Source organism: Clinocottus analis, unplaced genomic scaffold, assembly GCF_023055335.1.
Source record: "Clinocottus analis isolate CAN_PGR_092001 unplaced genomic scaffold, fCliAna1.0.p SCAF_28, whole genome shotgun sequence".
Taxonomy (NCBI): Eukaryota; Metazoa; Chordata; class Actinopteri; order Perciformes; family Cottidae; genus Clinocottus; species Clinocottus analis.
In genome coordinates, this window is record NW_027176020.1 from 2,540,910 (window position 1) to 2,556,377 (window position 15,468).

The 15,468-nt window shown below is 43.0% G+C and overlaps 2 protein-coding genes across 2 annotated transcripts in view; one reads left to right on the forward strand and one right to left on the reverse strand.

The window, feature by feature from the left end:
- Positions 1–9,026, reverse strand: part of suco (SUN domain containing ossification factor) — a 34,453-nt gene extending 25,427 nt beyond the window's left edge. Inside the window, 1 exon segment of the mRNA XM_068592843.1 lies at positions 8,765–9,026. Coding sequence (XP_068448944.1) covers positions 8,765–8,817 — 53 coding nt within the window. The 5' untranslated portion in view covers positions 8,818–9,026.
- A 1,167-nt stretch (positions 9,027–10,193) lies between these two features.
- On the forward strand, positions 10,194–14,535 carry tmed5 (transmembrane p24 trafficking protein 5). The gene is made up of 4 exons (XM_068593010.1): positions 10,194–10,517; positions 10,928–11,025; positions 11,197–11,386; positions 12,066–14,535. Exons 1-4 carry the CDS (start codon positions 10,329–10,331, stop codon positions 12,282–12,284), a joined length of 696 nt encoding a protein of 231 aa, XP_068449111.1. The 5' UTR covers positions 10,194–10,328; the 3' UTR covers positions 12,285–14,535.
- The last annotated feature ends 933 nt before the right edge of the window (positions 14,536–15,468 follow it).

Consider the following 15,468-nt stretch of genomic DNA (forward strand, 5'->3'; position numbering starts at 1 on the left):
AATAAAGCTCGGTGCCAATAAACAGACGTCGTACTTTCAGTTGAGCGAGAACTCGACTGGTGGCTTTTCCTACTGTTCCTGTTAACGATGCGACTGAACACACTGGCACCGGCCCAGCAGATAAAAAAAACAAACATTTCATCCGGTTTGTTCTCAAAGCCAGATAATCAGTTTGATAAAACCACCTGAGCTCATCTAACGTAACGAAAGACGGCACGCGCTCCCGCAGGTCACAACAGTTTAAGCTAGTGAAAGTCGTTTGGCCTCCTCTCTCTGATCCATCAGGATCTTTGACTACATCGGCTCTGTGACGCACGTACATCCTTCAAAGTTTACACAAGCATTCGAGGAAGTAGTGCGCACATGAACAGACACGCCACTGTTTGGAGGCCAAGTCACCTGGAGGGAGGACGACGGCTGCTGAAGGGTTACGCTCACCAGACAGAACAGACCTTTACATCCACAACCAAGTAGTAGTACTAATAAACAGCACATACAACATTATGTATTAGTATCAAAGAGTGATGAAAACCTGGAGAGAAGATGTGACCAGAGAGTCAATGAACTAGAAAGTTCAAAACCTTTGTTTTAACCATCAATTACGCGACAAACCAACAACCCAAAAAAGTTAGAAAATGTCACATTGTAGCATAATACGGCAAACATGGTCGGCCATTATTGCAGGTTAAGGGAGCCATGGCCAACGAGCCCGAAGATGTTGTAAAAACAGACTTTAAGCGGTGAAATGTGCAGGCAACCGGCAAAAAAGTCGTAGGAGACGAGTCATACAATCTCACCGGCGGCAGTAAGAAAAAACAGGTAAGGAGAAGAAGAAGCGAGAGTCACCGTGACCACGAGGGGGCCTCGAGCTTGCAGCCATAACTGCCCCGCCTCTACCCCCAAAAAATATATATATGTAGTGCTTTTTGTTGCAGATGCAATGAACCGAAGGGACCGCATCTGGACGGTTTTTTTGATGCCGAGCTCGACAAAAGACCGACGGTCGGAGTACGGTGGAGCTGTGTCGCCTCGCAGCAGTCACAGTCCCACGGGGGGATCAAAGACGGGCAATGGGGGACAATGGAGGACGCGGCCATGTGATGTAATGTCATTTGATAGGAAAAGCCACTTTGCCGGTGAGGGGTGTGTGTGTGTGTGGGGGTGTTGATACAACACAATACGCGCTCATGCTCAGAGTTGCTATGAACGCGACACAGCGGGAGAACAAAAACTCATTAAACATTCACGCAGTACACACAGTACACAAGTACACGGTGTACCCGACCGGCGGCAGCCGGGAAACATTTACATTAAACATACAGAACAGTGAGCTCCTAACGAAGGAAACGCCACGGTTACATAAATATATGTATATAAAAATATAAAACACAGACAGGAATGCTGTGATATAAATGGTTTTGAACAATACAGTCAACTCCAAACCAGCACACACACAAAATAAAGTATATACATACATACACTAGATAGATACATACATATACATACACTAGATAGATACATACATATACATACACTAGATAGATACATACATATACACACTAGATAGATACATATACACACTAGATAGATACATATACACACTAGATAGATACATATACACACAAGATAGATACATATACACACAAGATAGATAGATACATACAAGATAGATAGATACATACAAGATAGATAGATACATACATACATACATACATACACACTAGATAGATAGATACACACAGACACTAGATAAATACATATACACACACGATACATACATACATACATACATTTATACACACACAATACATTTATACACACACACACACACACACACACACACACACACAGAGCTGTACAGTCCATTCAGATCTGATGTCCATCACTAATCTAATTATTTTTGCTCTAAAATGAGATAATTGAATCGTGTGATCAGCCGGCGGTTTGAGGAAAGTCGATGTGACGGCGTCTGAGACTTTATGAGCGATCTTCAGAAGAAAAACAGGCCGTTATGGTCTTTAGTACATTATGTTCTTTCGGTGTGCGCGTCAACAATGGACAGGATATCTTTCTGTACATTGCCCTCCCCCAGTCCGTTAAAGGCACACACACACACACACACACAAAGTCTCATACTTGCAGCATACATGACTCAACCTTGGATAAAGAAAGAGAGAGAGACGCTCGGCTCGAGCTGGTCGGCAACGACAAGGTAAACAGTCAAGAGCAGCGAGGGGGAGGAGGAGAAACTCAAGGTTTTCACAAGAAAGAGGGGGACACAGTGACTTGGCACAAAAAGAAGAAGAAGAAGAAGAAGAAGAAGAAGAAGAAGAAGAAACCCCTGGTTTGAGTGCAGCCCTCAGAGTGCACGCAGCATCAGGCACTTTAAAGCCTAAAATGTTTTGAGGCTCCAAACGTACAATTAAAAACCTGGTGAACAACTTGCACTGGTAATTGCTTCTGAGAAAATACATTCAATGCACATCAGTTAACTCGTTGTCCTCTCACACACACGGGACATCTATAGTGGTGGATGTGACGCAAGCCTCCACCTTTAAGACGATACCCACCCTCAGAGAGGTATTCACCCTCAGAGAGGTATTCACCCTCAGAGAGGTATTCACCCTCAGAGAGGTATTCACCCTCAGAGAGGTATTCACCCTCAGAGAGGTATTCGGCAGCAGTGAACTGAGGCATTTTCTTTATAGCTCCGCTGGAGCCTCCAGGCTGCTGGCTGCATTTAACTCTCACTGACTTTCTGATTTCCAGGAAAAGTGTTACACAAGCAACAGGATCCTGGAAAGAAACGCCTGCTGGCCCGAAAGTAGAAGAGCATCTTAACATTTATGCAAAAATGGTTCGTCGCAACTGACGCCCACCTGCTTTTAAAGGAAATGGAAGTTTATGAAAGATGTGCAAGACGTGCAGGTCCACAGGATGTACCTCTTGTTAAAGCGTCCCACTCCAAATGAGCCCACATGAGGAAGTTGGAGACGAGATGGCGTGACAGACAGAGGATGCTCGATCCTTTTACATCTGCTTTTTTTTGCTGCTATTTTAGTTAACAGTAGGGTTACAAAGGGGCAGAAAGTTTCCGGTAAATTTGCGGAAACTTTCCACGGGAATTTTGGGAATTTTGAAGAAGAAAAAAAATGTGCCTATGTTTTTTTGCAAAAGCATATAACAGGGAACTTAAATGTTGTTAAGAACAAGACTATGTACGCCGAGCTGAGCTGGACCCTGAATGCAACTGGTTGGGAACATCGTCTGCCAGAAACATAAACATAAAACGTTCTGTTTTTGAACGTTTTTGTCATCAGTGTTGTGTCTGAACGCTTCAGCCCGACACCTGGCAGGTGAGAGAGCGTTGAGTTGCGTAGAGGCCAAGAGCGGTACTGCAGCACATAGAGATTTAAATTACAGCTGCAACATATTGAAAAAAATAACTGAACTAGTTCATTTTTTGAAGCTGTGAAATTAGTTCAATTTTTTTAATTTTGAACTATGATCTGAACGAGTTCATGTAGGTCCAGGAAGAAAGCATTTAGACCTGAAAGGATTCAGTGGAAATCACTAAAAAAATTAATTTGTGTTGGGGGGTGGTGATCATACGGAATACACCTTTTTTTATTCAACGTTCATGTTTTCGTTGTTTGATGAAAGAATAAAGTTTGACTCACAAAATGTCAAAAAGGTCAAAAATTTAATTTTTAAAAGTTGTATTATCAATGTTTGCGTGCATGTCTGCTTATGACAAGGTAAATACAGTTAAATTACCCCAAAATTTCCAGTTTATTTCTGTTAATTCCCGTTAATTCCCGTATAATCCCGTGGAAAGTTTCCAACTTTGAATATTCCCGGAATTTTGCAACCCTAGTTAACAGACAAATCAGGTTCAGCAAGTCGAGCTCTGCTAATCCTCTCTCCACCAAAATCAATGATTTCTTTTGCGAGAAGTTAAAAACCCAAATTTTGAATTGAAAAGAAAAAGGAGATTATTGCACAAACATTAGGAGGATGAATAAAGAAGAAATTTACAATAAAACCAGAGGTCAGACGCATAGAAGACGACGGAGAGGATTTTTATTGCAATCCAAGTGAACATTTCACAGATATCAAGCTTATACTTTTTAAAAAGATAAAGATAATGACAGAGCGATGTCTTTAAAGCGATGGTTTTGTCTGTCAATCATAGAAATTGTAGTTGACATACAAAGTGATATAAAATAGAACAAATAACATACATGAGTGGCACATTTCCATTCAATAATTAACTTAAATTATCTTTTTTTGCCGCCGATGAAGTACAAGTGAATTCTATGAAATCCAGACTGACTCATTTTCCGGTCAAATTAAACTCAGCTGTTTTTTTTTTTTACATCTAGGTCAAATGTCGTGTTTGCTCAAGACAAATAAATCCTCTGGCTTTTTGTTTGTTTGCTTTAGAAAACACATCAAATCCATTGTTTTTATGTCAATCAATGCTTTAAAATGTGAAGGATAAAAGTAACTTCGATACCATTTAGCTGAGCGATACGCCGCCTCATCTTTCCTCAGAAAGTTGGCCGAGCGAGGATAAGAACAGAAGCCGATCAGATAACCACGAAGCAACATGCTGCAACACGCAGTGACTTTGAGCTAATGTCATCATTTCCGTGATAAGATCATTTTAACAGAGATAATTTTCTGGTACACCGTCATGAGCTCATGCGCGTCTTATACGAGCATCCACAATGCACTTGACCTGCATTGCGTGACTGTTCAGCATGTTGGTGCTTATGCATGAGTGGCCAATAAGGCAATTTTGACATCTGCAAGCCATTAATTATTCATATAAAAAATGTCCTTCCAGGCTGTGAGAGACATGTCGATGCCTCCAGGTTGGGTTATAAATCGTCCTGATGAATCTCTTTTAAGCCTCCCGATCATGAAGTCAGAATGTGGAAAACGAAATGTTTAGACGCTGGGAGGGAAATCCACAGGAGGTGTTTACACCTTTACATAAGAAGTGTTACCAGATTAACAAGGACAAAAAAGAAGGAGCGGTCTAGCAAAGGCGCGGCGAAGAGGAGAGCGAAAGAAACACAAGGACGCACATGCTGCAAATCACAGCAGCCTAGCGGCATCGCAGGATCATAAAAGTCAAGAGGGAGCTGGATGCGATGAGCGGATGAGCTTCAGGGAGAGCTAAGCTAAGCTACAGGCTCGGTTAGCGTCCATTTCAAGTTCAAACCTCCCCTTCTCTCCTTCCACGGCTGGAACAGCCCAAAAACTAAAAAAACACACCCACAGCGCCGTCTCTCTTTTGTGTTTTCTATACAATTGATAAATAGATGCTTCAGATGTCAGTAAGAGCAATACGTGGCTGTAATGCAGCCAGCAAACAGAGGAGAGGTAGAGGTTTGCGAGTCGCTTTGTCCATCTACAGCAGTCTTCAGGGATTTGTCTGAAAATATTTCATTCTTATCAGCTACTTTGGGCATGTGTCATGCTGCCCAGAGACAAAGAAGCATTCACGCATGATGGGAATATTTGGAGAGACGCCGACAGCAGAAACATCTGATCGGTCTCGTGGTTAAATGTTCTTTATCCCATTTCTGTATCAACTTTTTTTCCACTAAAAAAAGCAGAAACATCTCAATCAAGTGAGCATAACAAATTATTTTTTTTAAATACATTTACTTATGTGGATGGAAACACAGCTTCTGTCTTTTCCCCTCAGTAACCAGTACAGGTGCTGCTGGGAGTCCACTGGTGGGAAAGACAAGCGGTACTGGCCCACGAAGGGCATGAGGAGGCGGATCCACTTATGCAACAGTCGCCCCCCAGGAAGGGAAATGTTTACAATGTGGTCACAACGGAGGGAACGCATCGTTCTTTTAACGGGAGGGTCCTGCGTTCCTTCTTTACATAGTGCTCACATGGCCTTCTGGAGGGCGCCGTTCAGACACAGAGGCACAAGGACAAGCAACATTAAACCTTTGCTTACGCAAAACATGCAGCGCGTGTGTGTAGTGGAGAGGAAACGAGCTGATGCTGCAGATGATAAACTCCATGAGGCTGCAAGTTTTGGGGTTTTTTTTTCAATCTAAAAATATTTGTGCTGCGAAACAGAGCGTCTCACTCACAAACACACACACACACACACACACACACACACACACACACACACACACACACACACACACACACACAGGACTGCTCAAGCACTGACGCCGTGAGTTGGGAAATCCCAATCAGGCAGAGGTTATGTAAAAAAGCCCCTATAGACCGCCTCATGCTATAGATGACCTAAGAGAGGGAACCGGTTGCACAAGCTGAACCTTCTGGTGTTCGGTTACCGGACTGGTGTCAAAAGATCCAGCGCAAACATGAAAACACCTCTGTGTGTGTATGATGAGCACGAGCAAAATAGACACACAGCAGAACCCTCGAGCCCTTTAAACTACTTCAAAGTCATTTAATTACACCCATTTAATCAACAGGAGAGAAAAAAAAAGCTAAATTACACTGCAATCAGGTGATTTAACACCTTTGAAATATGAATTCGTCCAGCTGGACAGAGTTATTTCCATGAGAGCTCATCGGGTTTCATCATAATAATAATAATAATCTTCAAATGAAACTAATGAGCCTATGACACAGGGAACAGGAAGAGACGACGCAAAGTTTTGCAAAGTATAGAATTAGCAGGCAGAGAGAAAGTCCAACAAAGTGTTACACCACCACACTCAGCCCACGTCGAGGAGCTAAAATCCAAACTATAATATGCATGTGGGAGACTATCATTACTGACAATTACCGTGGCTAGAAATGTGTGCAACCTCACACGAAACGCGCTCAAGTACACATGCACTGGTTCTCCAGTAACGCTGACATTACCGAGCTCACAGTGAACACAGAGAGATCCCACAGTTGCTACTACGGCCGTGTGGCATACACACAACCCTGTTCTCTGCTGTGCCTTTAAACAATAAAGACCTCTGGCTGAGCAGCGAGCAGATTGTATCTATCAAATAAAAGCATGGAATCTGCACAGGGTTATTTAAAAACAGCAGGGGGTGGGGGACCGACGACAGAATGATGCCCTCTCACAGCCTCTCGCCTCCCAACACAGAGCCCCTTTCTGCCTGAAATTACTGCTGCCTTGGAAACCTTCGGATTACCGCAGGGACTGCATTCCCTGTTCCCAACGGGAAGTGTGAGAGCTGGCACAGTGGAGCGAGAAGCCGACAGCAGCGCGCTAAAAAGGGGTTTGCGTGTAATGAGGGCCTGCGTGCGTGTGGAACGAGGGCACCGAGGTTTGAAACATGCAAGGATGTCATCGCCGATGGCAGTTACCAGGGAAGGATGTCTCATACGGGAATTTGAAATCAACACTCCACTTGAAAGTTTTCTTGAATTAAAAAAAAAAGGACCAGATACAAATGTGTGGATTCCCTCAGTCAGTATCCCTGTTTCCACCGGCACTCAGTCTTATCTGAGAAACACCTGAACTCTTTTGAAATAATCAAATGTGAATATTCTTGAGAACAAAGGTTACAAACAGAGACTAAGAAGAGGATTTACACAGGGGTGTTTCAGTGAGCTCGTATTTCTCTCTTCAGTCCGACCAATTATTTAGACTTATTCTAAACTATACTGTGCTTCTCTCTTGCAAAACACCATGAAGCTGCTATGCCAGATTGACCCGAGACGGTGTTACTTATTCATTACATCCTTCCATAAATCTCATCCTTGTCGAGCTCAATAAATTATGAACATTAAAGTGTTTTCACGATGCTTTGGGAATAATGTTCTGCGGGCCACACGATGAAGAGGTTAGCTCCTCCTGAGTCACCAAGCTGGATAAAGGTGGCATGTTAGCCGGCCTGCTAATCCCATTCCACAAAACCCCTGTGTGTTATTCTTACCTGCATGGTAAACTACACACACTATGTGTTATAATAAAACGTATTGACATTGTGTAACATAATAATGGATCTGTTAAACCTGCAGACTGCTCCTCAGTTATGTATCCTGTATTTACACTCATTAGCTGACCCACATTTATTCATTTTAAATTGAGTATTTCACTTGTAACCATATATTAGGTAGGCTGACATTGCTAAGTGGGGAAAAAAACCTTAATTATTTTGTATTTCTTACCATTACAATAGTCATTCAGGTTAAAATATGATGCCTAAACAATCTAAAAGACATCAGCTTGGGAGTTACAGGCTGATGTGGTATTTTAAGTCCATTAATTGAAAAATAACCCACTGTGAAATAATGCTTACAATAAGTACCATTATAAGAAAGCAGTTTGTCACGTTAATCATTTCTTAGTTGTCGTTTTTAAAACGTTGTTTAAGTTATCAGCCATCAGATAAGTCATCCACAGCCCACGTTAACTGGTTTAGGCTAGCTAGCTTACGCTGCTATTCAACAGCTGGCTAGCTAACCTACTTAAAAACATAATTCAACAAAAAAAAAAAACTCAACAACAACAACAAACTTTATCAACTAGTTGAGTCAAGTAAAGATACATAAAACGTGCAAACTCTCCTCTCGTCACGTCACAGCAACCAGCCGATAACGTTAGCCGAGTAACGCGGAGGAGTCATGTCACTGAACACCGATGACAGGCGGATGTAATGCGGCAAAAAAGACACCACGCGACGGACTGACGAGGTCGTCATCAAACGCCATTAATGCGCCTGTCATCGGTCTCACGTGTGGTTACTGAGGTTTCGTGAAGATGGAGACGTCGGGGTTAGCTTACCAGCACAGGAGAGCTACAATGAGGCACACCAACAAAACGCGCAGCCTCTTCATTATCTTCCCGCGGGGACCAACATCCTCGCTCTTTTGGGGGGGGGGAGTTTCTAGTCTCTCACGGCGACACAGTACACCGAAGACACGCTTCTCTGTTGTCTTGTTGATTACAAATGAACCAACAACTGTCTTTTGTGGCTAAAACCTACACTTAAGGTAGGGCTATTTGTCTCCATTGTGCGGCACAGTTGGCCGCTTCTTTGCTCGGCTTGAACAGCAACTGCTGCTGAGGAGGTAGCTGCCTCTCGGTATGTTCAACCCTCGCTCCCCGATCTGGCCAATCAAATAGCAGCTGTGGATTTGTCGACCAATCATAGGTGTGTTCAATCCCTCGCTGTCTGACCAATCAAACCGGAGCTGTGGACACGTCGACGCCCCGGCTCGTTGTCGACCAATCAGAGGAGCCGTGTCGGACAAAACGCCCCCTTTGGACTAAGGATGAGCTGGTGACTGTGGAGCCGAACGCGTCACCTATATCATGATAAGTAAATCACCAAAGCACGCAATATTTAAATTGTATTGCTCAATAGTCTGACAGAAAACGTTTCAATATACATGACTAACGCGGAAACCTTTGATTTGGTAAATGGCGACCACACGTGGAAGTCCAAATTACTTAATGAGGTATGCGGTGAGGAATGTGAACATTGTGTACTTTCCCCCTCAGCACTTTCATGTCGTACAAAAGTGTTTATTTAGGACCATCTCAAAAAAATGTTACTTTAAAAACATTCGTTGTTAAGCGCCGATTGCAATGGAGCTAAATTGTATTATCTGCATTGTGTATTTATTATATCATAAATATCATCTATCATCATTGATTAATATAATTTCATTGAATGGTTCAGAAACTTTAGCTGGAAATCCAGAGGTCATTAAAATTAAAACGTAAAAAATGGAATTATATATAGAGTCTATTAATGAATTAGCATGGAAACATTTTTTACACCAAATAACAAATCTTTGTGTATTTATATATTGTCAACCCACTCTTTTTTTCTCTAAATGTATCGATTGTATTGGGAATTAACGATGTATCATGAAAACAAACATCTATTGTTCTGAATACACTATCTAAGGTGTGTTTTGTGTATCCCATATATAGATTGTACATACAAGAGGGTTTACGACAACTATATATCCCAAGGTGCAGTTCGAGAAAGCTAGCTGAATATGTGCCTGCACTTAAATTAAATCGTGGACTGTCTAATGTATTTTTTTTACCATAAATATATGACAGTAATAAGAGTATTACACAATAAAACGATGAATATATCTGCCTTTGTTTCATGTGATAATTTAAACGTGTCGTTTTTTATTCTTTTTAAACCGGCGGGGCCCTGAGGTTCAGACAGTCGTCAGTACTAAAAGTGAGGAGAACATTTCCAACAGAAGTGAAGTTTTTAGCTAGTTCGCGAACCCCTCTGACGTAAACGGCCGTTGGTTGCCGTGACACCGCGCCACCGGGGCTCTTTTTTCGCGGGGACCGTTGAGACGCCCCACTATCCGCCATGGAGGTCGTCCGGGCGCTCGTGTGCCTCCTGTCCGTGTTCGCCGCGCTCTTCTCGGACAGGTTCGTGGTGCTGGCGTCCTTCTCCCAGTCGCTGGACAGCGACTTCACGTTCACGCTGCCCGCCGGACGCAAGGAGTGTTTTTACCAGACCATGAAGAAAGACGCCTCGCTGGAGCTCGAGTATCAGGTGATTTTATACTATAAAAACACACGCACATCCACTTCGGGTGACGTCATTTGAGTTAAACTGCCCCCTCTCCTACCTAAAAAACCTCCTACCTGTCTCTGTCTGTCACAATAGTGACGACACCCAGAGCGAGGACCAACACCGATCATCCATTTTTATTATGTTTGCATGTTGTGGTTCCAATTAATGTAAATGCACATGTTTTTCCTATTGAGTGCACACACGCACACCCTGAAGAAACCTGTTATGCAGGTCTGATTTTCTGGTGTCTCCAGATGTCAGGGATTTACCTCGTCACACCCCCACACCTTTTTTTTATGTCACTCTGGAGGACAAAATGTGTTCAAGCCCATTCATTGTCTCTCTCCCTAACTTTCTTTCCTAATATTGTCTCTCTCTCACGTCCGCAGGTGTTGGATGGCGCAGGTCTCGACGTGGACTTCTTAATCACCGCTCCTTCTGGCCAGGTGGTGTTCAGCGACTACCACAAGTCTGATGGAGTGCACACGTGAGTTAGGATTGTTTAATTCGTCGTTATACAACACGGGGGACAACAATGCAGTCGTGTCCCATTTGTAACGCAAAAAAAATGGGCAGACAAACTGGCCAACAAATGAAACATTGCCCAACCCCAATCAGCGTTGACACTGTTTTGACGCCGGACGCTTTCCCCCTCCAGCATCCACGACACCGAGGCCGGAGACTACATGTTCTGCTTCGACAACACGTTCAGCGCCGTCTCCGAGAAGCTCGTCTTCTTCGAGCTGATCCTGGACAACATGGAGAAGGACGAGGAGGAAGACGTGGAGGACTGGAAGGAGTACGTGCAGGGAACGGACGTGCTGGACATGAAGCTGGAGGACATCATGGTGAGCGGGGTGCAGCAGAGTAGTTGTATAATGGTTTTGTTTTTTAGTGGGGAAGTTGGAACTGATTCCAAGTGGTTTTGTACCCACTTGGCATTTCAGTCTTCCCCGCCTCTTGTCGCCAGTAGGTGGAAATGCGTGTTGCTAAAAGCAGGACCCACGGGAACCCTTTATACATTTTAAAAACTCAGGACAATGTCACAAGAATACATGAGAATGTCATGAACTTTCTCCTATTGAATGAGGGCAGCCAATTGTCTCGGCTTGCACCACAACGTCAGCGGCAACTGCCTTTTTTGAATATGGGTGAGAAGTCACATGAGCCTCACTTCACTTACTCACTGGCTTTAAAAATAAAAAGGCAGGAAATGCATCTTCCAGATGTGCAGGAAGTAGTTTTTTTCCCATGAAAGACAGATCACACCTGCCCTGTAATACTAACTTAGCGACGTAGCCATCATTTTGATCACTCCGCTTGGCGTTTAGTGAGTTTAAATGATCGTTTTCATAACTTGTCTCCTCAGATTTGGTCAATCTAGTCTGACTCAGCCGACGTAGAAGTTGCGTGTCTGCCATCAGCGGATGATTGTGATTGGTTTAGGAGCTTTTCTTTCCCTCTGTACCAAACTGGGTGTCACTGCTGTGTGTCGATCTGATCCACGAGTCTCCTCTCCCCTCTCAGGACACCATCAACAACGTGAAGGCTCGGCTGGGAAAGAGCGTGCACATCCAGACGGTGCTGCGGGCGTTTGAGGCTCGCGACCGCAACATCCAGGAGAGCAACTACGACCGGGTGAACTTTTGGTCCGTCGTCAATGTCGTCCTCCTGATGGTGATCTCAGGGGTGCAGGTCTACCTGGTCCGCTCGCTGTTTGACGACAAGAGGAAAATCCGTACATAACGCCGCCCTCTCTGACTGGGAGGACGCGGAGAGAAACGCTAACTAACACGCCTGCCCTCAGATACATTTCTGTTTTTTTTTTCCCGCTGATCCTCTTGGCGTGACTTTTAACATGAGTCATCACTACACACGCACACAAACTGACATTTTGACATTCTTTATCACAGAAATGCACCTCTGCTGTTGTTTCAGGAACAACCTGGTAACGCTCTACTCTGCAAACTTGTTGCAAACTCGTGAAACAAGTCCCGCGGTCTCTCTTGTAAAAGCCCTCCCTCGCTTCGCAGACTCGTTCCCGAAGTTCTTTTCTAACGAAGCCTTAAGTTACAACAAAAAGTCCTCTTTCTTTGGACATGTGTTTATTTGAGATAAACTAGATGAAGAAATGATATGGTGTCTGAAGAATTAGATTTTTGTATTTCTGCCAAATAAGAGCAAGTATTCCCTTTTTAAAAAAAAAAAAAAAAAAAAAAAAAGTAGTTACACTCATAAAAGCTTTTTGTGTGACTTGTATTTACCCGCCGTTTCGCGAAGTCTTTAACGGACATTTCTGTCTCCTACAAAATCAGTCTCACCTTCTCGTTTACGCCAACATTTGGAGGAGGAAAGGAATCAAGGCGTCTCCTGACGACACTTCTCTCCTCTCGCGGCGGCTCGTGGGCTGAAGCCCGGCTGCTGCTGACGGGTGTCGGCTTCCAGCCGCCTCGCCGTGTGAAGATATCACGCCTGCCGGTCCTCTCTTGTGACCGAAGTCTATTTGTGTCTCTCTCCGACACCTGGAAGGTCGCGTCCGCCGCTCTGTTGAGTCCGTTCGCTGCCTCTGCATTCTTCTTCTTCTTCTTCTTCTTCTTAATATTTTACAAGCCATCGCTTACAAACTAACACCTAGTCGTTGCACTGCCTCTGAAGCCACGGATCAACGTTGTTTATTTGTCCTCATATCCCTGGAGCGCAAGTTAACAAATGGGCTCCAAAGTGGTGGCGTTTAAAGATGATCGGGGCTCACGGTTTGTTCTGTGAAGGAGCTGCTCGAGACGTTTTTATATCATTTGGTTTTCTTTTGGTTTTTAATTTTTTTTTGGAGGATTTCTTTCATTGTTGTTGCCACTGAGCTCCACGGGGTGCGACTCGGCCCTCACCTGCTGGAAGCTGTGCGTCGCCATCGTCTGACTTTGTGCTGTAAATAAAAAGCACACGGTGAGTTCATGCCTGCAGAATTCGAGGCGAGACACTCCAGGCCAAAACAAGTTTTATTTTTCATGCACTGGTCACTTGAGATTTTTTTTTTTTTTAAACATGGAAAGAAAACCTCAAATACACTTATTTTACTACTTTTGTCTGTTTTTGCATCTGTAGATTTCTCCTAAATTTACCAAAAGTTACCTTTTTTGAAAGAATGCCTCATTTGCATATTTAAACATACATTCGGAAACCTTGTTATAATAAATGTGAGAAATGAACTGGGGAAGTTTCTGTTTTTTACCCTATTCAACTGAAATGTATTCAAAATGTATTTTTACAAAAAAACATATCAAAGGTTTGTTTTTTTTGTTTTTTTAATGATAGTTTTTAGACGTAGCCAGAAATCTACACTTAAGCAGCTCTTACATTTATCAAACCTTCCACTCTAATTCCTCTTTTTAATCTGAAGGTTTTCATTTTATTTGTAAAACTAAGAGATATCCAACTGTAAAGGTTCATGTTCTGGAAATATATGAAGATTAGCATCTATTCAAAGAGAATACAAATCAGAACTTTCATAAAAGAAATGCCTTAATGTAAATGTTTAATGGTATCAATTGTATTTTTTCTTTTATTCCCTTCCTTTAATAGCCTTTTATTGGAAGTGCTGTTTAAACAACTTTGAGCAGTCTGATTTGAAATGCTAGAGTTTGTTCATATTGTCCCTGGATCAACATCTTAGCCGTCTATTATCTTCATCATCATCATCATCCTCAGTTTAAGTGCTTACATCATGCTGTGGTGACTTCTGTGTTACGTTGAGATTCTAAAAGTGAGGCATTTATTTTAAGTGGTTCACTGTTCTACAAAAAGATTACATATTTAAAAAAGTATATTTCTAAGTTACTGAGTAAGAGATTTAAAGTTTCTGGATCAATGGCCATCATTGTGAAGTTATTTTTTTCTTACTTCCCTAATGGACTTGTGAAAGGATAAAGTGATATTTATTCAACTAATGCCGTGTGGTTGAAAATGTGTATAAATAAAACAATCCTACATTCTTTCTGACTTCCGTGTCGTGTGTTTCTGCTCTTGAAGTATTAGGCGACCACGTCTCAAACTATTAAAATGCAGATACCTTGTTTAGGAAAGCTTGGGCTTCTTCAACCGGCTCGTTGACGTGGATCCCCCGTCGTCGCCGCCTGGATCGGGCAGCGCAGCCCCGTGATGATGAGACACTCATTTAAACTGGAACTCGAGCTCTTTGCCGGACCCTGCGTGTCAGAGCTGAAAGGAGAATAAGAGGCGTTGGAGCCGCTCTGCTCGCCGTCACAGCGTCACACTTTGATCCTTTCATCACTTACAGGTCCATCGGATGCTGCGCGGACGACCCGGTCCTCGTGGGATCCTGCGACCCGATCTTCAGCTAGAATCAAACACGGTGAGGTGAGGTGAGGGGACGCACAAAGCATCGAATAAGGAAGAAAGGGAAAACACTTGTCTTTGTTTCGGCAGACTTTACCGAGGTGGTTGGTCTCGGTAGCTCCTTCGGGCTGCTGCGTGTACTGACGGCCGGAGTCGTGTGAGGGCGACGCACCGGGACGATGCTGCTCGAGAGACGAGGTCATCGGTGAATATCAGTCAACATGGTGGAGAAGTGCAGTGATTGATGGGACAAAATAAACAATAAAAGAAACTAGTGTCTCTAGAAGTTCCATGTTGACCAGAGCCTGATGGTGATATTTTATCCTTTATTTTATTTAATTTTTTTACAGTTTCTTTGCAATTAATAAAAACACAATTTATGAAACTGGGGCACGAAACAAAGACACTAAATATCTTACATCTCTTGCAGAAAGCAAACACTTAACTTTACACACAAACTCTTTATAAATAGCTCTTTCCACAGATTCAGAGTCTTTTATTTTCATTTGCATGCTGTAAATATAGACAAATGCACAAATCCGATGTGTTTATTCTCAATACCACGAACAGTATCAGA

Excerpts from the sequence above, each read along its gene's own strand:
- tmed5 (XM_068593010.1), top strand. The coding sequence starts at position 10,329 with ATGGAGGTCGTCCGGGCGCTCGTGTGCCTCCTGTCCGTGTTCGCCGCG. Across the intron at positions 10,518-10,927 it reads CGCTGGAGCTCGAGTATCAG|GTGTTGGATGGCGCAGGTCT; the intron begins GTGATTTTATAC and ends TCACGTCCGCAG. Across the intron at positions 11,026-11,196 it reads AAGTCTGATGGAGTGCACAC|CATCCACGACACCGAGGCCG; the intron begins GTGAGTTAGGAT and ends TTCCCCCTCCAG.